The sequence below is a fragment of the Mya arenaria genome, chromosome 14 (assembly GCF_026914265.1).
Source record: "Mya arenaria isolate MELC-2E11 chromosome 14, ASM2691426v1".
Taxonomy (NCBI): domain Eukaryota; kingdom Metazoa; phylum Mollusca; class Bivalvia; order Myida; family Myidae; genus Mya; species Mya arenaria.
The window spans coordinates 40,050,767-40,074,043 of NC_069135.1; the positions used below are offsets into that span (position 1 = coordinate 40,050,767).

Genomic DNA, 23,277 nt, shown 5'->3' on the forward strand with positions numbered 1-23,277 from the left:
GTGGGCAGGAACTGATTAGAGTCAACAGGTGATTGGCTTATTACAAGTGTTTACCTTGTAATATTAACTATGATTGGCTGAAAATCTGTTTAAAACACAAGAGGTGCTGATAAACAACTGGTGAGAAAAAGAATAAAAATAAATTTTCGCTGGAGCTGTTCTGTGGCCAAAGAAATTTCTTTTCCATAGTAGTATTCTTTACTCAGTTTGGCAGAAAAAGATATTCTTAAATGTCAGAGCTGCAGATAAGCAGTGAATTTGCATAATAAGCAATTCAATTCACAGAAATTTGCCATTTAAAAATCGTTTATAAGCATGAATACAATCCCACACAATTTGATGGTTTATACAGTTGATGAAAAAATATAGCGTCATGTTATAATGTCTTTTCAGCATAAGTTGTACTAATGTTTACATCAAATAACCAATCAAAACATCAGAAAAAAAAAAGACTTCTCAGCTTATAGCTCAATTTATACAGCAAACATGAATTCAGCATGTGTATACATGTTTAGAATTTAATCGTAGCCTTTGATAAATTTTATTTTGTGAAACATGCAAGTCTGCGTCTGTATTTACCGCATTGGCTTCCAAGCAAAACAATATAAATAGTATTATAAATAACTGATTCATCCCAAATTCTTACCTGGGGCTCTGAATGTATTTCTGCAGACAGTAAAATAGATAAAGTATTCTTTCCTAAATCATTCTTGCTTAAAATACTTTGTGAAACGATGGGCTTTCTGATATGTGGAAATCACCACTTTACAATGAAAAAAGGGAAGCTAATCAAGAATTAAGATAATTGATACACAAGAGTTAGCTTTCTTTGTTTATTTCCCCATCTAGAGCTATAGCTAATAACTTACACCTGGGTAATAAAATAATGAATGCTGATGGAACCGTTGGAGATAAATCATTGGTTCGTTATTATTTCTTGTAGACTAAACAAATGGAAAGACCAATTTAATGTCTTAGGCCAAGAAATGTACACAGAATAGAATAATAAAATACTTAAGTAGGAAATTACTTAAAGTATGTGCCTAATGTAAGGCATTAAAAAGCAAACAGAAGTTTGGAGATATATATATAATGTAAATTGCACATAGCAATATAATTACCATGCCTGTGCATTTAAAAAAAAATAATCACAAGTGGCATATTCCACAGGCAGTAGTTATGTTGACAAGACTGATCCTATTTGCCCCCCCCCCCCCATTGAATTATAAGTAATAATAGAATACATTGGGATTTTTTGTCATGGAATTTTGGTTGATACGATTTAGGATTATGTGATTAATGATAATGTTCCAATTCATTTTGTCTTGAAAAGGTGTAAATAGAATCGGGGGGGGTCTTGGCAAAAGGGTGGGTCCTGTCAACATTATAGCCACCTGTGGCATATCCAGGAGTGCAATATATTAACTTTCGGTGTTAGTAAAATAAACAAACAAAAACAACCCATTCATGCAAATTGTGCAAAAAAATGTTCCATCCTGATCCAATTATTCCCTACGTCAGCAAGAAATATGGAGTCTAATGCCGAAGATATGTTAAAGATAGAAGTACTTTTCATCTGCATACTGAAGACAAGTTACGATCATCATAGATTCCATCAGCATTTAGGCAAGGCTGTCATAAGAATTATAGATGTCAGGTACGTTAGATTCTGTCATTCCTGATGTTGTACCTGGTCCAAGTAGGCTTATAAGTAAACAGAAATGCTTGTCCATGGTTTCCAATGGTGTTGGATTTCTACTAACTATACATAATATTGTGCTCTGTTTTCTGAGGAGAAAAAATACGAATCCTTGCATTAGTTTTTGACCAGGGCTTCTAAAAGTTTGGAACCTCAATCGGTCTGGACCCAGCGACACCCCCCCCCCCCCCCCCCCCCCCCCTAAAAAAAAAAGATAGACCTGTTGAAAAGTCCGATAATATAGGAATGTCACACATTTTCGTGACATGTATTCTGTCAATATTTTTTCGCGATGTGCCCGGCCAATTCGTAAGAGGGCTTATAGAGCCATCATAGCCGATTTAGATAGTCATTGATACAAGCTTACAAGCTTAATTCAAATGAGATCCATATCGAGTTCTGCGGCATTTTTAACAAGAACGACTGCGATCGTAATTTACTGCGGCCGGCGGGAAGAGGTCAGACGACAAAAATTTATTTGCTTAATGCTTCTACAGTGGGTTAATATTCAACTGATTATCTTAAATAGTAATATATATCTAGATTTACAATCGGGGCTTTAAGCTATAAGTTTGATATCGGCGACAAATTTTTCATTATTGCGAATTAAAATGACGTAAGCGGCGCGCTCAGCTCTCAGACTCTGTAGTTAATCAAGGGCGTCACTGTTGATATCCGATATATGATGAGGCTAATTAATTTGGAATATTAATGCTTTCGCGGATTAACAATGACAATTGCATTTATCTTTAAAACCGTTTTAAACCAGCAATGCTTCTTTATTACAATTTAAATTTAACAGTTTGGTAATCAACAAACGGATATATCATGTAATGGCCGACGACGACAAAGCATTGCCATGTGGAAATATGGACCGATTTTAACACTCAATCAAGATAGCTGCAAGCACATCATTAACACATAGTTTGTTTAATTGTGTCTTCTGCGACCTACCAATACACGTGATTAGACCGATTGCAAGCGTCTGCTAATTAACAGATAGGCTATAGAGTTCAGCGTAGTGAAAATAGCAGCTGGTTGCATTGGTCTGATGGTAACTAGGACACTTTTATTGGGGGTAATTTTGAATGTGTGAATGACCCAACAATGTTTGTGTATTAGAATTTTTACAGACTTAGTTGTTTTGGACTGAAATTATAAAAAAATGAGAACATTTCAGACCAATTTTTTTTACCCTTTTTGAAACTGAAATCGGTCTGGCTTGGTCAAAATCGGTCCAGACCGGCAAATTGCCGATTTTTTGAAACCCTGTTTTTGACCATTGCAATAAAACTGATATTTTATGAACAAAACTCCAAATGCACAACAACTAATCATGCTTCAGATTATTTCAACTTCTTAAAAGTTTTAACCTATTTGTCGTATTTCTGGATCACATGAACAATATTCTTCTTCCAACAAAGTGCAGAGTAATATAACTAAAGATAGCAATGTGTACATGTTACAAATCTGTACTTCTACTGGTGGAAGCAGGTACCAAAATCGCTGATGACTCTGTGGAAAGATGTCTTAATTACGGCCTCTTAGACACCCACTGCCTCTACATGATCTTTCTCCATGTTTAATTCCATTGTATTTCTCAACGCTAAAGAATTAGACATGCTGAAAGGTGAAAGAATTGGTTTCCAGCTATGCTTGTTGGTGCTGAACCTCAATTGCCCCAAGTTATTATTTTTTTGCAAAAAGTGATCATGTTTTTGCTTATTGTTGAGTGATATTATGATTCTCAAGGCTTGATGTTGTCGGTCTTTTATTATCAAGCCAATTTTCGTAATAGGTTCTTAAAAGCTTGTGTTTTCCATAAGTATATATTGTCAGACCAAAGGTTGGATAGGCCTCAGATATTCTGATCAATTGACTGGCCTTGAATATAAAAACATACAGCACAATCAGCATGTGCCTTGCCTAAATATTCCTAACAAGCTATATAGTCGATACTGTGAGATTTGTAGAAAAGCATATGTGTTTTGAATGAACCAGTAAATTTCGTATTTTCGTGCGGTGAATGCAACAAATAATGCCCCGCCAGGCCCGTCATGCGTATAAATGAAACAGTGTCAAAAGAGTTTCCTTAAGATTTCATATTGGCAAATTAAGTTACAAAATAAATTTTATAAATGACTCCAAAAAAATGCACCAGTCAATTGTAACCACGCCCCCCAACCACCCTGGTCAGGTGGTATACCGGGGATAGCTGGGGAAATGGGCCTTCCATGTGGCCCCGCAGTGTGGGTTGAATGCTGTGGTTTTGTGTTCACGCCAAAAAAAGGGGGGAATGGGCCTTACCTAGGGTCCCTTGGGTGTGGGGGCATTTAGCGGGGATTTTACCAGCAGTTTGTCACCACAGGGTGGGGATTTTACCCGGGCTTGGCAGGACCGAAAGTCAAAAGTCCCCGCTATTCCCCGGACCGGGGTGGGTGGGGTGTGTGGTTACAATGGACTGGTGCATAATGCTGAGTGCATTTGCATGCACAGTCTGTACCAATTTGGTACACACCTGAAAGCCCTGTTCTGATAATAATGCTCTGCTGTAGCTAATGCTTGAATTCTTGATTTTAAGTAGCTGCTTGCTGCATACTTAAAACTGTTAGTGCCAAGCACCTGAGTAAGAACATCAGACTTGTTCATCCAAAAGACTGCTATAATATAATTAACAGGAAAGAATCTGAATGCTTTCCTCTCATTGTGTTTCCTAGGTTCTTTTTACCTTGACTTCTAAGTTTCCCTGTGTGTTTTTGGCATTAAATTCTCGGTGTGGGAATTCCAGGCAGATTTCCATGGTTTTATTACACAGTGTCTGCAGGAAAAACCTGCATATTTATCATCAAGTGTCTGTTTACCTGTTTGCTTATTTTGTCAGCGCAATAGTCCAGCTGTCTGTTGTGTGTAAACAAAATATGTTGGCAGAGTTCTTGTCTGAATCAATGTTCAGCCATTTATATCTCCTGCAGAAATTTTACTTGAAAACCTTTGATAGAGAATAAAAAATGCCTGATTTAAAATCAATTTGCTTTTGAAGTATTATTAAATTATGATTCATGGGTATCCATTCAGAGAAGGAAGTGGGTGGTGAGGCTATGTGAGGGTGGGGCTACTATCACTATTAAGCCACAGGGACGACCACTGAACATATTTCAGAGCATGACGCCGATTATCTTTTACAGATACTTAAACCAAAATGTCTTTAATACCTATTCTTATAGTTAATTCATTTTGTTCTATTAATTTTGAGCATGATTGTGATTTCTTGTAATATATGCTTCACTTTGATAAGTATATGAAAGTGATTTTCTTTTACAAAATCTGTAATATTTCAAGTTCTGTCTAAGGTATGTTAGCAAAAAAACATATTAGGATAAAAGATATGTAAAAAATAGGCCTAAAAAAACATTTGTTTCAGGTTAGCCGACCCTACCGTTTTTATAGTCAGTTGGTAAATAAATAAATAAATGAATAAAATGAAAAAAACAAAAAAAACAAGTGTGTGTTTTAATATGGTGTGTAAAACCATTAAAGCTCTATATCGAATATAACCATTTGGTTTCTCCAATGACAATAAAGTTCTTATAAAAAGCCTAATGAAAAAAAAAAGAAAAAAAGAAAAAAGCCTAAATAGCATAACCCAACCTGTTTTTTTAAAAAAGATATAACCCTAACCAAACCATTTTTTTTTGGCCTTACCAACAACTATAGGAAAAAATGCCTACACAGCAAATAAGTGCATACTTGTTGGAATGATTACCTGGGAAATAGTCTTTGATTTTTGTGTCGTAACCATGGCAATATGAAAATAAAGATATGTTGTAATAAATGAATAAACCAGAGTTGGTATGCTTTTAGATGATTATTTTGTAATGTAGCCGAATAATGACTGAGTTTAATGGCTTTGATTTTTTATATTGGTAGACATCTTGCTTGTTCTTATAAAAAAAAGTAGTTAATGCACATTAATTGTTTCTTGAAGGGTATGAAATCATCTATGATAAGATATCAATAAATATAACAGAGCCTTCAGTGCCTCCAAAAAATATTTTCAGAATTTTAACAATATGATTGATTCAAAAACGAAAAAAAGGGTTTTTGTGAGTGCATTATAGTGGTTGAAACACAAGCCCACCGTACTGGTAAAATGCCTTCCTGACTTGCTCAATTCCTGGATTCTATGTAGCGAGCTCAGTAAAAAGAATTCAGGCCTGTGTTCATCAAAATTTGACGCGGATTTATTTTAAAATCAGTGGATGAGTTTAAGTTTCATCCCCTTGTGTAAAATTTTGGAAATCGAGGCCAAAAATGTGTATTTAATAAAAATTGATAGATTTTAAATAAATTGTGCAAATATAATTGTTTTGTATTTATATATCCTTGTTTATGAATAGAATGATGAGTCTGTCTTTATTAATGAAAAGAGACCAATTTAAAGGATATGGCTCTTTATTATAAATTTTATTGTAAAAAAATCAGAGATTGAGATTTTGTTATTGAATTTCATTCTGTAACCCAATATAGTTCATTAAAATCAACAAGTTTATCAGATATTTACTTACAAACGTTTTTCTGACTGTGTTTTGTATGTTTGTTTAGTGTATGGAACTCAGATAGATCAAGTTACTAAACATTTTAATACTTACGAGTTGTAAAATCTTAAGATGTGCTATAAATTATTGATAAACTTATAATAGGAAAGTAAACGTTTGCTAATTTGAAGACCTCTGTTATATTAAGTTTAAGAGTGTTTTAAAATCATTGAATTATTTTGATGAAAGGGTAAAAATGGATAAACAATCGGAATCTGAAGGCAAGGGGGCTACTGGGGTATGTCACTCATATTTTGGCTTTTTTTGCCTTCTATATGATATTTATATTGCATGTGTTGATATAACATGTTGGTTGATAAATACTGTTTTATTTTAGGAAGTATATGTTTCATTCCTGTTATGTTTTATATTTCTGTTACAGAATGGGAAATCAGTAGTTATGGTACATTTCTGTTACACCCTGCATTTCCATTACACCTAAAATGTACATTCCATTACACCCTACATTACCCTTCATTTCCATTGCACTTTATATTTCCATTACACCTTACATTACACCTTCAGGGATGTGATTTGTCCGCGGATTCGCGGAATTCCGCGGACCTTATGGCCCCAGAGACACACCCCCCCCCCCAAAAAAAAAAAAAAAAAATACCTGAAAAAAATGTTGCTTTCGGTTGTTTTAAGTTAATATTCCAGTTTGCTTCAAATTTAAAGTCAGGAGAGCCCTCAAAAGAGCTTCTAAAAAGCCATTTTTTCTTCTACAGCAGTGCGCTTTTTACCCAAAGAGCACCCCATAAACCCATGGCCGAAAATGTTTCAGCCCTTTGGCTGCCAGGTCAATCACATCCCTGACCTTACATTTCCATTACACCTTATATTTCCATTACACCTTACATTTCCATTACACCTTATAATTTCCATTGCACCCTACATTTCCATTACACCTTACATTTCCATTACACCTAACATTACACCTTACAATTCCATTACACCTTGCATTTCCATTACACCCTACATTTCCATTACACCCTACATTTCCATTACACCTTACATTTCCATTACACTTTACATTTCCATTACACCCTACATTTCAATTACACCCTGCATTTCCATTACACCTTACATTTCCATTACACCTTACATTTCCATGTTCTGTATTCCCCATTTAGCATTCCCAATTCCTGTTGTACTACCCCCGTTCTGTACTCTACCTTTCTTTTTATCTATTCCAGCTGATCAAGCCCGATGAGATGACCAACCCGAAGGTTGATGACCTCTCCATGATGACGTACCTGTCCCAGTTTCCCCAGGCCAAGCTGAAGCCCGGGGCTCCTCTCAGGCCCCGCCAGAATGCCGGCAGGTGAGACGAATATTTGTTTGCCTTTCATTTCTACCATCCTTAGAATTTGTGTACAGAAATCTGCATCATTTATAATACTTCAACAAATACTAAGGATGAAGGCGTAATGCCAAAACATTTCAATATTAGAGTTAAACCATTATGTTTTTGTGTGATTTATAGATATATATATATAGCATAAATTATGCAGATATTTATCTGATATAATTTTAAAAAGAAAGACACCTACTTCCACCTAATAAAGGTGTGGGAGCCTCATACATATATTATTTTTTTCTAAAAAATCAAGCCCAAAACCAACACTTACTCACATTTTCAAAACTTCATCAGCAATACCTTACTATCCACAGAGTTCGTGCCTTTGGCCCAGGCTTGGAGCCCAAGGGAAATGCTGTGGGAGCACCTGCCAAGTTCACTGTAGAAACATTCAGCGCAGGCAAGGGAACATTGGAGATTCTCGTTCTGGACCCAAAAGGAAAACAGGCTCCCGTAAGTAACCCTAATTGTATGTTACATATCAGAGAACTTCTTTGGAATGGAGTCAAAGAAAAAGTGTATGTTCAAAAATACCATATGCAATTTATTTTAAACTTATTGTTTGCACAATGTTACGTGAGGGTTTGGTCTTGTGATGTGGGGGAAACCGGAGTACCTGGAGAAACCCACTTGTCCGGCTTGTTGGTCACAAACCAAACTCACATTCGAACTGGCCGGGAAATAAAGCATGGTCGCCTAGGTAAGAAGTGATTGCGCAATCAGGACAAACTAATACACAATTTAAGGAATTTACACATGAATGACCCAGCAACGCGCCAAAATTTGTTGTTTTCTTTATAGTTGCTGATAGGATATTTTGAATATTGAAACTATTGTAAAGAAATCCATCTTTCAGTGTGAGAGCAAATTTAACAATGACCGCAACCAGACCTATTCTTGCCAATACATACCATCGATGGAGGGGGAATATCGCGTCATTGTCAAGTGGGGCGAGAAGGAAATCCCTAAATCACCATACAAGGTCCTGGTTGAAGGGGCTGCTGGGGATGCCAGCAAGGTCACTGCAGCTGGGCCCGGTCTCGAGAAGACGGGTGTGACTGTGACTAAGAAGACATACTTCGAAGTATATACAAAGGGTAGGTAGACTTTTGGTGAAGTGTTTTATAGATTGATTAATGAGTCATAATGTACATTTAATTTTCCAGACCTGTTGATCTATATTTATAGAGATAAGAACTATTCATGCAAAATTCCAAAGTCAGTTTGCTGGTTTGAAATTTGCATCTCTTTACTATTTTTGTGGTGGAAAACTTATAAGCAAGACTTTATAAAAAAACATATATTTATATTATATTAATATAAAATGTTGGTTGTATAATTTTTGAATAGTCATGGCATCATGAACATGCATTTCAGGTCATAAACATTCATTCTTGTACAGCTTCAAAATCTTTATAAGAGTTACTTATAGCAAAATCTCCAAATGGCATGATATATATCATGCTTCGATAAGTCAACTTTTCAACTTCCAGTGCCCATAAGAAACTGTTTATAAGGCCAAAAAAAAGGAATTGTTTAGGGTAACCTTCCCAAAATTTCTAGGTAGGGTAGGTAAGGATTTTTTTTTTTTAATCTGTCGTATGTTCAGAGGGTTTTCTTGCACATGGCAGTCTTTCCTACATTACTGTCATTGCCTGACTTTGTTTTATCATATAAACAATAATTCTGATTAAAATCTGCATTTATCCGCCCTTCGTAACTCTCTATTCGCTAACAAATATTTTTTTTGCTCAGAAACGGAAAAAAATAGTTATGGTCGGCACATTTTTATAGGTTGGGTCGGGTTACCTGAAACGGACATATTTTTTTTTAGGCCTAAGCTTTAGATAGTAAGCATGAAATTTCTATGCGAATGCTATAGAGATATTTAAGAATGCAGTAGAAAGTTATTTGGCATGTTAAATAAGGAACATGCGTAGATTTAATTCGAGCTCAAAAATGGAGTATATTTATTGCCATATATAAATGCTTTAATCAGTATATATTATTCTTGATTGGTATACAGTTTATTCATAAAACTATGTTATACAGTTTATTTATAAAACTGTTTTATTTTACTGAGTTTTATCAGCGACAAATAATTGTATCCAGAGAAAACTAATGGTAGTGTTTGACCTTAATGTTGCTTTGTTGCTATGGAAACCAGGACCACCAGCGAAAGGTCGATTACCAGCAAGCAAAACGGGTAGTGTTGGTGAGTTTGTAACCATCCCTGGCACCTGTATTCGGTTTATCCTAGAGTTTGGGCCCTTAAAACAGTTTTTTTCTGGTGACATACATATATTAAGTCTAGCTAGGACAAAGGCTCCATTTCGCCTCTCTCTAAAAGTGTTTATTTTGTACAATATTATATTTTTGAAACTTTGTGAAAGTAATGTTGAAACTAAGGTTGTCATAAATATGTGAAAAAAATTGCTTAGTATTTACCATGTGACCTTTTTTTCTCCCCAAAAAATGAAATATCATGTAAATATATAAAATTCAAGGTCTTAAAACATCTGAGGAAAGTCACCAGAATGGAGTGTTTCAAGGCCATCTTTTATTTTGAATATTGTGACATTTACCAGCAGGCACTTTTAGTTATCTAAAAACCTCTGACACTTAAAGTTCAAGTTGGAAGAAGTCATTTGGATACATGAAAAAAATCGCTGTTTTAAAAAGTAAAATATGCATGCATTTGTGAAAAGACGAGCCAGCTTTTTATTATTATATTTTTTTAGAGTGTTCTCTTTATTTGTGGAATATCTCGTGGTGTATGTTTATTTGTATTAGCTTGTCTATTTTTTTTCCAAAAAAGTCAAGGTATTTTCATAGCCTTGGTATTTTTGTAGGCTTTGGCATCAGAGTGACAAAACTTGGCCATGACTCAAAAAACATCATAGTTATTCAAATGCCACTGGTACAAATGTTGCCAGAAAGAATAAAAATATACAAAAAGGCCCATAACTCTGGCTATAATGATTATTGAATATGCCCCTTTTTCGACTGAAAATTTACGGGTGAGCATTCCAGGCTTTTATTCTTAGATGGTGCTCTTATATTTCATTCAAAGAGTTGGTTTTATTTCTAGGCTAAAGGGGTGCCTTTGTGACTGCAGTCAAGCAAATTTTTTTTGTAAAATTTGAATCACTATCTAAAACTAAAATAGTATAATCTTAATGATATCTTTTCAACTTTTGGCTCAAGCCTTTGTAAGATGATTTTATTTATTTTTTAAATTTTTTAAACATTGGGTTTGACAAGCTATTTCAAAAAGATTTTTTTGTGGGTGATAATACAAGTAGATGTTAATTAGTTTATCAATTGACACAGAAATTGTAAATAACTGTAATACGGAAGTTTTTTTCTTATCGAAGAGTAGAATGTTCTAAATGAAACCCATGGTCATTACCAATCACAATATTGCGATGTTGGAAATCACATTAAGAGTTAACAGTGTTTCATTCCTTGCAACCATTTGCATGTTTCTATCTTTTTTACCTTTACCACGCATTAGAAAAAAACATTGAGATCGAATACTTATTGTGAGTCGAGGGGCCTTATTCAATAACCATTTACATGTAGATCTAGTAGAATTTAAGTGTTTTGATTGGATTGTTAAAATAGCTAGTCAATAGACTGAATGGAATCGCTGAGGCATATCTAACAATGAGGATAAGAATTATATTGAATACGGCCCTAAACCCCAAGGGTCTTATTCAATATCCAACTAAGATCTAGCTGGGCTGTAAAAATAACTGGCCAATAGACTGAATGGATTCACTGAGGCATGTCTGAGGATTAAAAAAATATTGAATGCTGCCCCTGACTTATTAAGCGCCAAACTTAATGTCATGTCTCTAAGCGCTTTCAATATTGTGTGAATGGATGTTGTCATAATCAGAGAAAACGCTAAGATATTATAGTGTGAAATATTAGCGCTATCTTTTTTTTAAATTCTCTCTTAAAACTTGTAATATTTGCATATTAAGAGACATAAGCAGGTTGGACTGGTTAGAAGTTAGTTGTGTGCATTTTGTAGAATAGAGAAGTTGGATCATCGTTTTGAATGATATTTAGTAGCTACTTGTATAGTGCTTTCTATCATCTGTTCTATGCAGAACATGCATCAAGTCATAATCATTCTTTTGCACATACAAGCATAATCATTCTTTTGCACACGTTGTCATCATTTCACTGTATCCAAAAATATCTAAAGAAATCAGACAAGTTTTGTACCATATTTTTTACCTTTTTTGATCCTTGGCACCTTTGACCTTTTCAGATGCTGGACGAGGAACAGTTGAGGTGACAATTCTTGACCCCAGTGGTCATCGTGACAAGGTGAAGCCCACCATCCAGCCAATGAACAAGGAAGGTGTGTTCGTGGTTGAATACACTGCTATGGAAGTTGGTCTCCACTCCATTAACATCTCGTTCAGCGGAACCACTATCAAGAACAGTCCATATGGAGTCAACGTTGGGCCGGCTGTCAACCCCAAGGCTGTTTACGCAACAGGGCGTGGAATTCAGCCCAAGGGTGTCAGGGTGAAGCAGACTGCCGAGTTCAGAGTTCACACAAAGGACGCAGGACATGGAGAAGTCAAAGTCCAGATCATTGGACCAGGTAGGGGATTTTTTTTTCTTTTCCTTGATAATGAGACATAAGAGGCAATTTTATATATTTAAATATACATATTTATTTATATGCATTCAAAACTTGCTATGTTGAAGTCATTGGGATCTTAGGAAATACTGAATTCTAGATAACGAAATTTTGATATTACATGTATAACTTAACCCGAAATATTTGAATAAAAGTTTGACATAACCAGAACATTGAGATAACAAGTTCGACATAGCCAGTTTGGACTGTATATCTACATAATACAAATCAACAAATAAGCATTAGAGTTTGCTCCAAGGTGCTCTATTATGTTAAGTGAAGCATAAGTAATACATTATGTTTTGTTCTAGGTGGAGCCAACATCCCCTGCAAGGTCGTTCAATCAAAGACGGAGGAGGGCGTGTACGAGTGCGTCTACACCCCACCAAAGATTGGCCAGTATGTCATCAACATCACCTTCACTGGCCAGCACATCACTAAGAGCCCGTTCCGTGTGGACGTGGGTCCAGAAAAAGTGTCAAAGGTCGTTGCCTTCGGGCCCGGTCTTGAAGGGGGCGTGGTCAACCAGCCTGCCTGCTTTACTGTGGAAACAAACGGCGAAATTGGTGCTCTAGGTGCGTTTATTGGCAATTAATTCCCCTTAGAGATGATGATGTAGTACCATAACTTTTTTTCATATTATTTTGTTTCAAAAACATTAAACTATTCTTCTAATCATGCTTGTATGTCATCATGGTACTGCGTGAAATCAAGTTGTCGGTCTGTTTTGCCTATTGAGAAGAAATTAAAGAGAAAAATCTGCAAAATATTAAGTTTTTGATACTTCATTGAAAATATTAATGGTATTACATAACTTTTAAAATGAGCAAATTATAAAAGATACAAAAGGTCATTGACATTTAAAAACATTGACAAAAGAAGCATTGTCTTTACTGAATGGATTACTCTGACACTGTAAATTACATCACTTAATGTTGCTATTAATATTGTTTTATTTCCAGGGTTTTCTATTGAGGGTCCATCTCAGGCCAAGATTGACTGTAAGGACAATGGTGACGGGTCTGCGGACGTGACCTACTGGCCCACTGTGCCAGGAGAGTACGCTGTTCACATCCTCTGTAACGAGGAAGATATCCCACAATCCCCATACATGGCCCAGATTCAACCGGCAACTAACGCATTCGATGCCTCCAAGGTGAGTCATTGCATTATAGATTTACCACAAATTGACTTTTTGTTCTGCTTAATATCTTGCCCAATCCAATATGTGTTTTAATGTGTCTTTGGTAAGTTTTTCAAATGATTTACTATGCATTATCAGGAGATAAAATATTCAAATCATGGATTAAATTTTTCCTGAATTGTGTTATAACTACAGTGTTCAAATCTTATTATAAATGTTAAATCTTTCTGAAATGCTTTAGTAATGGTGTTAGAGTTAGGGGCAGCTTCAGAGATCTTTCTAAATATTAAAATCAAAAGTTAATCTGGAATTTAACCAAAAAAATATTATTTTCTCTCAAAGGTCATTGCCAAGGGCCCAGGCCTAGAAATCGACGGAGTCATGGTTGGCAAGGTGACAGAGTTCACAGTTGATGCACGCAAAGCCGGCAAGGCTAACCTTAACATCACTTGCATCGACGCAAACTACAAGGCTGTCGAGGTGGTCGTCAAGGACAACAAAGATGGGACATACACATGCAAATATCACCCGAAGAGCCCCGTCAGACACACGATTATCATCACCTGGGGCACAGTTGGGATTCCCAAGAGCCCATTCAGGGTGTGTTTAAATTTATGTTTCCTAATGTTAAGTTAATTTTTGAAATACGTATACAATTATATAAATATACTCAGAGCAAGGTCTGACCAGGTTTCTCTAATATATGTTATTAGAACCCTGAAAACCTGAACCAAATTCTCATGTATAAAACCCTGTCGATCATTTAAACGCAATGAGATGGAATTCAAACTTCTATTCTCCAAAATAGAATAGAAGCTTCCTCATCTTGAGAAGGACAACAATCCTATGTATAAAGAACCTTGACCGTGATATTCAACATTTTAATTTAGTGATATTTTCATTTGACATACTTAACTGATCTCCTTGGGTGAATGTAACAGAACCAGTGGAGCTTTGCAATGCAAAGGGTTTTTTTACCTCGGTATATAAGACTGACTTTTATACCTCAAAATAGTTTCTCTTTTGGTTGCGATGGTCAAGTGGTTATAGAATTTGACTCTGGATCAGACTCATCAGACATCTCACTTGGAGGTTCTTGGATAATTAGTCATGGTAAATGGATCTTACTCAGGAGAACATGACAGAATTTTAACAGGCTCTACATATATTTGGTTGCTAAAAAGCTCCACAGAACTTATGTCAAAAGTTCATCATTTGGGTCTTAAAAAATCTTACCTTTACATATATTTTAGGTGAATGTGTCGGAGCCAGTAAAGCCAGGAAATGTGAAGGTATTTGGTCCTGGTGTAGAAAAGGGCGTGAAGACCTTCGTGATGACGTACTTCACCGTTGACTGCCGATCTGCTGGCCCTGGTATGTACTTGTTGTATTCTTATGAAATATGAGAACAATATTAAGAGTTCTATTAAATTTTACTGTAGATAGTACAGGGTTGTTCTTCACCGAATGTGATTAAAATAATTGTTTGTTTACTGTTGAGTGTTGTTTAGATTTTGACAATTTTTCAAAGTTAATTTCTGGCTACTTAAAGAAATATATTGAAATTCATTTTGTGAATATGAAACCTTGATTTTTCTCCCCTAAGTATTAACAATCCTACTATTATCTATGGTAAAACTTTGCTACTGAAAATTGAGCATATATTTACAGAAACATTTAAAATGTTGTTCAAAATTTTTACCTGTTTGATATGATTGATATAGATGTGAGATTGTCAGTGGTATTTATAAATTAAGGTATGTGTTCTACAGGTTCAATGCACGTTATCAGTTCAAAATATTAATGGAAATGTCTTAAGCTTCTTTGAGGATGAAATTGCTAAACTAATTGAATGTATTTAATATATTGTGGCAAGAAATTTCAAATATTTTCATGATTATGGTCTACTTCAGGTGACGTGGCTATTGCCCTCGTTGATGAGCGTGGAAAAGACGTCCCATGTAACACCATCGACAACAAAGATGGGACATTCAGAATTGAGTACGAGCCCAAAACTCCGGGCATGTACGTCGTTCAGGTGTACTTTGCCACCCAGGAGATCCCCCAGTCGCCCATCAAGGTCAAGGTTGAATCCAGCATCGACCTCAGCAAGGTCACTGTGAAGGGATTGGAAACACGTAAGTTTGATAACGTTCTGATTATTTATAGCAGTAAATTGGATTATAACCATATATATCTTGTATTGTGTAATGTTAAGGTTTAATTGGGTACATTGTTACTTTATAGATTTCGGAGTAACTTGATTTCTGTGTGTTTAAACATGTACTATTCTTATATCTGTTAATGCATATTTTTTTGTTGAATACCAGTGGTTAGTGAACACTTGAAATTGTTTGTTGATGTTGTCACAGGACTTTATTACTTATTGAGCAATTTTTGTGTATAATATCAAACACAAATATTTCATTTCAGATTGTTCATTTATGATGTAGAAATGATACTATTATGTTAACCTTATTTTATGGTACTGTTATTTATTGTTCTTATGTTTTAGGCTACTTGATATTTACATGATAGCTTTTACATTTGACTTTACGTTATTAAACTCATATACATTGATGTTCATTTGTACATGTCTGTGTTTGATGTCTCGCATGACCATGTTCTTGATGTAAAAACTGTATGCTTATACTCTCTCTCGTTCCCATTCTTTAGCTATAAAGATCACTGAGACCAGAACTATTACCGTAGTTACCACAAAAGTAACTAGGAAGGACGCCCCTTGTACTATTACCATAGAAATGCCCTCCGGCAAGAAAATTGAAATGACCTTGACCTTTACGGTTGAAGGTTACACAACAAATTTCACGCCGACGGAAATAGGGGAGCATAAGGTGTATGTCACTTACGCTGGGCAAACTATTCCTAGCTCACCTATTAAAGTCATGGTGGAAATTACCATTGATGTGTCAAAGGTCATAGTCCGAGGATTAGAAACTCGTAAGTTTATCAGAAATTTGCTGGCCTATTTTCAGAAGCCTGAAAATTCCTTTTCATAGCGTGATGGGCCTTATCATTCTAACAGAGTTCAAATCGCCTAGTGCTGACTTAATATTCCTAATCCCTAAAAGGTTCTTGGAACTTCTAACAACTTTGAAATTGCCGCACTGACAAAAACTGTTTTCCATCTCTCATGCCTTCTATCTTCTTGGTGATGCCCCATTTCCTTGCCAGATGCAGAATTCACCAAATCATCCAAAATCTCCTTCTTCATTGCAGCCATTCAGTATCAACACTTGATGCCGCTGTTGCTATAATAACCTGTGCTTTTGGTTTTTTTTCATCATAATTCTTCCCTTGCAGGTTGATTAATAATTCCTCTTTCAGCAATTTACAGCAAACAGCTACAAAATTTATAGAGAAAATTACAGGAGAATATTTTGGGTGACATCATTTTCATATTAGCAGCAAGGTGGTTTGTATTAAATTTTATGTTACGTCTTGTATGTGTCGTTGTTTCTTGTTTTCATTTTGTCACAAACTCGAATATTATCAGGGCTCTGCCCAGATCGCTTCAACAAATGTGCATGTTTCGAGGGCTCATTTGTTTTTCAATTGAACATAGAAACTTAAACGTCTTATTTCTGTAGCTATAACTATCGGCGAAACGCGAAAGATTAGCATAATCACGACAAAAGAAAAGAAGAAAGACGCACCATGCGTGGTTACGGTGACAACGCCAAAACAGAAAACTGTGGAGTTGAAAGTTGAAAAGGCCCCGGATGGGTATACAACAGATTTCAAGCCAACAGAAGAAGGGCCTCATGAAGTTACTGTGGTATATGACAAGAAGCCAGCGGAGGGCTCGCCGTTTGATGTAGATGTGTTCGGAAAAGGCGGGCCTCAAGTTGTGGTCAGAGGCTTGGATGAGCGTAAGTTGCAGGATGATGGGTGGGGTAATGAGGTAGTAGGTATTTTAAGGTATATGTATGGTGATTTAATTTTAATTGCAGCAATCACTTAGGCCAAAACTTTCATGTTGATCTTGATCACGTTTTATGATAAAAAAAATCCATTTATTAAACAATTTCTTCTTATTCAAATTCTGTCTTGTTTTTGAAAATCTATTACATTAATACAAAAATCTACAAGAAGTGCACACTTGTTTACAGCAATCGAAGTTGGTGAAATGAGACCAATAGACATCATAACTAAATCAATGCCAAAGAAAGATGCACCGTGCAAAGCTACCCTTACCTCACCAAAAGGAAAAACAGTGGAACTCCCCCTGAAAAAGGGCCCCCAGGGCTACACAACCTCCCTGACCCCTACAGAAAAGGGGCCACACAAAGTGACTATAACTTTTGATAGCAAACCTGTACCAAAGTCTCCATTCACTGTCGAAGTTTACCCGAAAGGTGCCAAGCCCAAGAAAAAGGAACCGAAAGGGGAAATCACTGTACAGGGGCTTGATACTCGTAAGTTCTGTAATGGCATTTATTTTGTATTTGCTGAAATTATCTCTGCTTGAAATTCAAGAGATCACATAATCGTAACATTCAGAATAATACTGTATGTTATTCTTATTTCTAACATTGATAGTTGATATTTTGTTCATGCTCAAGTATTGCTTCATTTCATCAGCTATTCAAACTGGAGAAAAGCGTACAATCACCATTGTCACTACAAAAATGACAAAGAAGACAGCGTCGTGTGTAGTGACAACGATAAATCCCAAGGGCCGCTCATCCATTCTGAAGACAACACAGGTCACAGAGGGGTTCGAAGCTGTGTTTTCACCCTGGGATACTGGCGTTCACAAGGTCAAAATCGAGTATGATAATGAGGAAGTGCCGAAATCTCCTTATGAAGTTGAGGTCTACAAAATCAACATTGCAGCCATAGTAGTGAAAGGGCTTGAAAAACGTAAGTGAAAAGAGTATTTAATTTAAAAAGTCAAAAGAGTATTTAACAAATGAATACATTTGGCGTAACAAATAAATTTCACTAACTTAACCAACCTATTTTCTTCCTCTAGGCCCTACACATTTCATTGCTGTATAGTGTAAAATTGTTTTACAATTTCCTAAAATATTTACATTTTTTAGCGATCATGTTAAAATTTGGCAATTTTATATTTAAATGACTGATATGATTTGTTATAGGTCGAATTTTTACAGAGTCACAGTTACCTAAAAAAAGATTTAAAAGAAAAGTTATTCCTTCCTATTTTTTTCTGAGATTTTAGTGTAAGCAAAGAGCTTGATTTTGTTTGCCTTATGACATAAAGAGCTGATGAAATTCTGATACACCATGTTCCATTTCATATTTACAGCGATACCTCTCGGTCAAACAAGAAAGATCAGTATAATCACAAAGGACTGCGGAAAGAAAGATCTTCCATGCGTGGTGACATTAATTAACCCTAAGGGCCAAAAGTCTGACCTTCCGACGAAACCGAATACTGATGGGTACGAAACCGATTTCACGCCCGATCAGCCTGGAGAATGGAAGGTCAAGGTAGAATATGCCAGCAAAGAGGTCCCGAAATCACCATTCACTGTGTCGGTTGAGATCTCTGAAACCACGCCCTCACAGGTGGCTAAGCCAGCGGAGCAAACACGTAAGATTCTTAAGTTTTAACTAAGCAGCACAGATATTTGTAATTGCTGTTATGTGTTTGCAGATTTTCCTATGAAAGTTATTCTTAAAAATTCTGAAACTTTAGAAGTACACTTTTGGCAAACATAACAAAATAATTTTTCATTTGTCTGGAGATATAACGAGAGAAAAATGGAAAAAATGAAAAACCTGATAACTTCTTATTTTAAATTTCATTTATATAGTTAATCCAACAACAAAAGTACCTGTCCTTTAACAAAAATAATTTTCTATTTCAGCAATTGTGCCGGGCAAGGCTGAACCTACTAAGGCAGCACCAGGATCTGGCCCTGTCACTGTGAAGGGACTTGAGACTCGTAAGTTAATATCCTTTGTTAACCGTACATTAGGATTTTACGGGTTTATCACTATTCTTTTCCTTATACACTTTTTAATTCATGTGAGGTGTTAAGGGCATTAGTTTATAAACTTTGTGTTAATAACTTGAACAAATTTCGTAGCAGAAATAAAATATCTATAACATTTTCTGTTGTTTTCAGCGGTCAGCCCAGGTGAAAAACGCCCAGTACTTGTTGACACAACCAAGGCACCAAAGAAAGACGCTCCAGTTAAGCTGTCCATGACCAACCCCAAGGGTCGTACGGTTGAACTCAAAACAAAGCCCGTTCCTGAAGGTCATGAAACGACATTCTCATCATGGGATAAGGGAATGCACATAATCAAGGTGGAATATGACGGGAAAGAAATCCCCGAATCTCCGTTTGAAGTCATGGTCGAGAAAATTGATGTGTCACAGGTCTCTGTGAAGGGATTGGAGACTCGTAAGTGTTTTTGGCTCGTACCACAATTAATACTATTTTACAACGCAAGTTAGAAATCTGAAGGAATTTATGTTTTCAATACAAAAATCATAAAGACTTTTTGTTTTTGTTTATATTAAGGAAGGACTACTCATTGTACGCAACTTAAGACTTTTTTCATTTATGCACAAACCAGTTTTTTTTCTGAGAAAACATGAAAAAATTATCAAAATAGTTCAGGAGACAAGGCTGGTGACTTAAAACTCGAAATTATGTTGTGTGTATCAATGAATAATATACAAAATGCATGAAATGCTTAAATTACAAATCATAAAGATGATAAAAAAAAATTTTTTTTCATTTTCCAGCAATCCCATTAGGTGAGCCCCGAAAGGTCACCATATTGACTCACATGACTGACCGCCCAGACGCCCCTTGCGCAGTCACCGCACTTACCCCCACGGGTAAGACGGAAGAAGTCCCAACAAAAGTGACCCCTGAGGGCTATGAGTGTACATTTACACCCAAGGAAAAAGGCGACCACCAGGTCAAGATCACATTTGCAGGAAAAGAGGTGCCGGATTCTCCATTTACTGTCAAGGTGGAGACGGTTGATGTGTCGGGTGTAACTGTGAAAGGACTCGATAAACGTAAGTTTGATTAAGATAAATGATTTGACCTTTTCTGTTTATAAACTTTATATTATAAAGATTTAAAGTAATATAGTCTGAGCACTTTTTAATTCCATCATTTTAATTTGTATGTTCATGTTTATGATGTGTTCTTCATAAACATTTGTACTTCCAGAACTTTTATATCAATTATGGAAAGTTGAATAAAACATTAAACTTGAATGTGGGTATACAGACAAAACCATTTAGCTCTATATCACTTGGCTCGATTTCCTCGTTGGCTCAAAACTTGATGTAAAGGACCGATTTTTTTTTACTGTTTACCCTATGTAAGCATTTTTTCTTGACTTCATATTTGCAAGACTAAAGTATTTTGGCTAGTCCTTTGAATATCGGTCAACGGGTTTCGACTGTATAAATAAGTATAAAAAAAGAAATATATGATTTTATGAAAAGACATCTTATCATAACAAATGAAGCTGAAACCTATTTTTGACGTTATTAATATTTATTTTACAGCAATCATGGTTGGAGAAAAAAGGAAAATCTCTATCAATACGACCTCCACTGGGAAGAAAGACATCCCAGCCATTGTCCATGTCACAAATCCCAAGGGTGTCACCACCGAGCTTTTCACAAGTAAAGCCCCAGAAGGGTGTGAGACGTTTTTCACGCCCACCGACCTTGGACCCCATAAGGTCAAGATTGAGGTCGCGGGTCAAGATGTGCCGAAGTCAGTATTCACTGTTCAGGTCACCAAGTTCGAACAGAGGGTGGACGTGGAAGGCTTGGATACACGTAAGTTAACACTGCAGATAGTGTTTTAAAAATTGAATCAAAAATGTTTTAAAAATTGTACAACCCCAAGTGTTTTAAAAATTGTTTGACCCCAAATGTTTAAGAAATTGAAAGACCCTTAATTGTTACAAAGTCTAAACAAACTATAAAAAATTTTAAGACTATCCATTTCTTATGAATAATTCATTTGTTAGTTTATATATGTTAATTTTTTTTTCAAATGTTAGACTTACTACGGTATTTTTATTTCAGCAATGGCCATGGGAGAGAAGAGGGTCATCAAGGCCCTAGTGACTGCTCCGGCCAAAGCCAACCGGTTCGCTCCAGAACCAACTTGCAAGGTCACTGTCCAGAACCCCAAAGGTCGCAACTTTGAGCCCAAGGTCGACAAAATCCCACAAGGATTTGAGACTTTCTTCACCTCCAACGAGCCTGGCCCACATATTTTCAAGATTGAATATAATGGAAAGGAAATTCCAGATTCCCCGATAACGTGTGAGGTCGAGAAACTGGAAGTGAGAAAAGTGGAGGTGAAGGGCCTTGAAGAACGTGAGTATAAGGTTGAATATGCCTGCTTGATTTATGACTCTGTAGGTTGAATAATTTACAACTGCTCTGCTTGATGTGATCACATGCCCAAAAGGCTTGGTTAAATTTTTGCTTGGCTTTCTCAAAATCTTATATGGCTGGGCTTGTTATTTGTAAATATAATCCAAAAAGTATGTGATAGATGTTTGTTATAGTGTTCATGTACACTGTCCGTTTTCTAAAGATTGTCTTAAGTATTATATTTGGATACAAATTTGCGTAAGCAAAATGAGGATATTTTTATAGAAGTATGTTTTAATGATATTGTGAAAAGATCTGAGCAATGTTTTGAAATAAACTATTTAACCCATTTCCTTATTTTTTTTTCAGCAATTGAAGTTGGGGAAACACGACCCATTACTGTTGACACCACAGGCGCTGGCAAGACTGACGCACCTTGCAAAGTCACCGCCATCGGACCAAAGGGCGACACAAAAGATCTTCCAGTGAAGAAGGTGCCTCAGGGTTATGAGGCTTTGTTCGCGCCCTTGGAAGTCGGACCCAACAAGGTGAAGGTTGAATACGCAAACAAAGAGGTTCCGAAATCTCCCTTCCCCGTCGAGGTGAAGCCAAAGTCAAAAGACGCGCCAGTAAAAGTGAAAGGGCTTGAAACTCGTAAGTCAATAATTTTATCACTTATTTATTACATGGAATGGCATCCAGTTAATTTATGTTATAATCAAGGATAATGATTTATTGCAATGTATAGTGTTAAACAAATGGGTTAACTTTAACAACATAACTGAAATTCTATCTTTGATGAAAGGTTGATAAACTGTTCCATTATATTGAAACAAAATGTTTGAAAAAAGAATATATATATATATTCTAAATTTTGATCTTACGGTAAACAAAATTATCTCTGTGATAATCTGCTATTTAATCGTCTCGTCTGTTTGTGGATCCTGATAGTTTTACAAAAACTAAGTTTCTCATACTGTACCTTACAGCTGTGACAGTCGGAGAAAAGCGACCAATCACGGTTGAGACACCCAAATCCGAAGCCCCCAAAATCACTGCCACAAACCCCAAAGGCAAACCCTCCGATCTGCCCGCCAAGAAGACCAAAGGTGGCTTCGAGGCCATTTTCGCTCCCTTGGAAGAGGGCCCATACAAAATAAAGGTGGAACAGCCCGCTGGAAAAGAAGTGCCAGGCTCGCCTTTCGGCGTTGAGGTGCAGCCTAAGACGGATATTGGCAAAGTCCAAGTTAAAGGCTTGGAGACACGTAAGTTTCCCCCTGAGGAACCATTGTCTGAGAATTATTGAGTGATTAAGTAACATTGATGTTTCTGGGGGCTGTTTCAATGATGGATTTAAGGCGTAACCTTAAATCTGTTAAAACGTCACAAAATGCAATTCAATGATTTTTTTTATTATTATCCCAGCTTTTTGTACATTTTCAAAATAGGCA

The 23,277-nt window shown here is 36.1% G+C and overlaps 1 protein-coding gene across 7 annotated transcripts in view; it reads left to right on the forward strand.

Annotated features, from left to right (window-relative positions):
• The window catches only part of LOC128217257 (filamin-A-like), a 95,688-nt gene that overhangs the window by 25,112 nt on the left and 47,299 nt on the right, over positions 1 to 23,277 (forward strand). For all 7 annotated transcript variants that reach the window (XM_052924275.1, XM_052924273.1, XM_052924277.1 and 4 more), the window contains exons 5-24: positions 7,491 to 7,618; positions 7,969 to 8,107; positions 8,511 to 8,751; positions 11,940 to 12,281; positions 12,632 to 12,895; positions 13,283 to 13,476; positions 13,807 to 14,064; positions 14,718 to 14,838; positions 15,378 to 15,602; positions 17,076 to 17,357; positions 17,598 to 17,903; positions 18,070 to 18,351; positions 18,761 to 19,048; positions 19,326 to 19,403; positions 19,587 to 19,868; positions 20,216 to 20,497; positions 20,999 to 21,277; positions 21,530 to 21,826; positions 22,196 to 22,480; positions 22,816 to 23,091. In XM_052924275.1, the coding sequence (XP_052780235.1) occupies positions 7,491 to 7,618; positions 7,969 to 8,107; positions 8,511 to 8,751; positions 11,940 to 12,281; positions 12,632 to 12,895; positions 13,283 to 13,476; positions 13,807 to 14,064; positions 14,718 to 14,838; positions 15,378 to 15,602; positions 17,076 to 17,357; positions 17,598 to 17,903; positions 18,070 to 18,351; positions 18,761 to 19,048; positions 19,326 to 19,403; positions 19,587 to 19,868; positions 20,216 to 20,497; positions 20,999 to 21,277; positions 21,530 to 21,826; positions 22,196 to 22,480; positions 22,816 to 23,091 (4,849 nt within the window). The remainder of the gene's footprint in view (positions 1 to 7,490; positions 7,619 to 7,968; positions 8,108 to 8,510; positions 8,752 to 11,939; positions 12,282 to 12,631; positions 12,896 to 13,282; positions 13,477 to 13,806; positions 14,065 to 14,717; positions 14,839 to 15,377; positions 15,603 to 17,075; positions 17,358 to 17,597; positions 17,904 to 18,069; positions 18,352 to 18,760; positions 19,049 to 19,325; positions 19,404 to 19,586; positions 19,869 to 20,215; positions 20,498 to 20,998; positions 21,278 to 21,529; positions 21,827 to 22,195; positions 22,481 to 22,815; positions 23,092 to 23,277) is intronic.